A 2,148-nucleotide genomic window follows, 5' to 3' on the forward strand; every position below is an offset into this window, starting at 1 on the left:
TTCAAATCTTCGTTCAATCCATGCGTTACTAAGCGCCTATGAAGCAGGGAGCGAAATGAGTAAAGCTCCGTTTGTCCTAAGTCAAAGAGTGAATAAAGATGGAGAAGACAAGTCCCGGTCGATAGGAATGTGCCAATCGCTAGGCATCGAGTAAGGATACGAACATTGATCCCATCGTTTTACGACCTAGGCCCAGGGAAGACGTCCAAGTCAACGCTTATAGGTTACGAACGTCACTGACATAAAACTTGAGACGAATCATTTACAGGGGACTGCAGAAAAATTACAAACAGCTGGCGGGCGTGTGTGTGCGCGCGCCTTGTGCCGCTTCTCTCGACCACTGTAAATTGACGTCAAGGCACGTATGTATATACAATCGGAACGGCGGCGGCGCCGCCTATCCCAGAAAGAAGCTACAGCAGTGTGAAGCAGGAGCGCGTGGCAGGGCTCCACATGGCGGGCAAGAGGAACCTCCGGCCGTTGAGGCCGAGGGCGTTGTAGCTGGCGCCGGTGGCCTCGTCCACGCGCAGGTTGCCGGGGTAGCCCGGGTAGTGACCGCTGGCAAAGATACCGGAGCAGGCCGTCACAGCCTCGGATGGGTCAGACGAGTCCCCTTCGAAGTAGCCCGTGCGGAAGGGGTTGGTGGCGGTGCCTGCCAGCAATGCCGCCAGGTTGATGACCAGGCCCTCCATGCCGACGTCGCCGTTGGGCGGCACCAAGAGAGGGTTTGGCGGCCCGTACTGGGGGACGGCGTACGGCCAGGCGCACAGGCCCGGGCACTGCTTGCCTGGGTTACCCACCCACAAGAAGGGGACATCATCGGTGATAGTAGCTGTACTGGCCCCGCTGCTGCTGCTGTGGAAGCCGCACGTGTTCATGCAGAAGTCCTCCACCAGAACGTCGTCCGCCGTCAGGACCACGTAGATGGCGCCCGCCGCTGCAGTCGGCAGACTCCCTGCCGCTAACGCTCGGGCTAGAAGCGTGGCCACGCCCGCCTTGGTCAGATTCTTCCCCATCGAGTAGCTGGAGTCCTGCAAGCGCTTGCCCAGCCGGATGCTGGCCGCGACGCCGGTCTTGGAGGCGTCTTTATAGGTCCGGGTGGTCTTCCACCAGCGAGACACCGCTGGCGCCGGAGAACCCTTGGACACGCTCTTCATCCGCAGAGACAGTACGAAGTCCGTGACGATGGCTTCCTGCGTGGCCGAGAAGGAGCCATACCATAGGAGGTGGAGGCGCAGAGGTCGAGTAAGGAGGGGCCCGTTGTGGTAAGACAGCACGGGGGCAGGCGTGGGCACCTGCACCAGCGTTCGGGCGGAAGCAGCAGCAGCTGAATCACCGCTAGCAGTCAATATATGAGCGGCTGACGTTCTCACCACGCCCACGACACCCACGCTCATGGCCGCTGCTGCTGGCGTCCCAGCTGCTAGCTGAAGTAATTGTACGAGCAGAAGCTCTGCTACTATTTGGCGGTGCAAGCATCGGCCATTGCAATTCCTGTGCACTATATTAGCCATATACGGGCGGCTAACAGAAGTATTGTATGCAAAGCAGTTATGACGGATTAGAATAGCGTTTATATTTATGGATATGCTGTGCAGTAGTGCTGGCTGGCTGGCTGGGATCAGAGCTTCTGTAGCTAAGGGAGAAGTGAAAGTGTATAACTAGTTGATAGCATCAGCTGGCGACTCGCTTGATTCTTTCTTGGATCGATACGATGCTGCGTCGCGTGTATATATATATATATATGACGGAATGAAGGCATGGACGATTGGATTCATGATGGTAACGTTGCTCGTGAGCTCGAGCAGTTTGCTAGTGACAAGGAAGCTTCCTCTACTTCACCTGTCGAGGACAAGCCAGCCAGTGTCCAGGTAGGCTGCTGGCCGGTCGCCGGCACAACGCCCGTGGTTGTCAATATATATTTGGCTACCCAGCTACCATGCATATCGTGGACCGTGGTTTGTCAAATTTCAAATCGTCCGTCACAGGATCCGAGATCCACACTTCTCCCGATACCAAGAGTCCGTTTTGTCAACTCTGCACTAGTTTACCCCTGCCACGTCACAACTTCAAGCATTAATAATATGTAACCCATCCAGTTGGTAGGCGTACAGTAATTTGCGGCAGCTATATCCTATTATCTATAGA

At 55.9% G+C, this 2,148-nt stretch overlaps 1 protein-coding gene across 1 annotated transcript; it reads right to left on the reverse strand.

Annotated features, from left to right (window-relative positions):
- Nucleotides 1-248: 248 nt before the first annotated feature.
- On the reverse strand, nt 249-1,690 carry LOC148032930 (protein PHOSPHATE-INDUCED 1-like). The gene has a single exon (XM_087684208.1). The coding sequence runs from the start codon at nt 1,512-1,514 to the stop codon at nt 414-416; it is 1,101 nt and encodes a 366-aa protein (XP_087540334.1). The 5' UTR covers nt 1,515-1,690; the 3' UTR covers nt 249-413.
- Between the last annotated feature and the right edge of the window lie 458 nt (nt 1,691-2,148).

Source organism: Lygodium microphyllum, chromosome 8 (assembly GCF_053477565.2).
Source record: "Lygodium microphyllum isolate KBCC chromosome 8, Lygodium_microphyllum_v1.1.10, whole genome shotgun sequence".
In the NCBI taxonomy this organism is placed as follows: Eukaryota; Viridiplantae; Streptophyta; class Polypodiopsida; order Schizaeales; family Lygodiaceae; genus Lygodium; species Lygodium microphyllum.

Coding starts and splice junctions, on each gene's coding strand:
- LOC148032930 (XM_087684208.1), bottom strand. CDS start 1,514: ATGGCTAATATAGTGCACAGGAATTGCAATGGCCGATGCTTGCACCGC.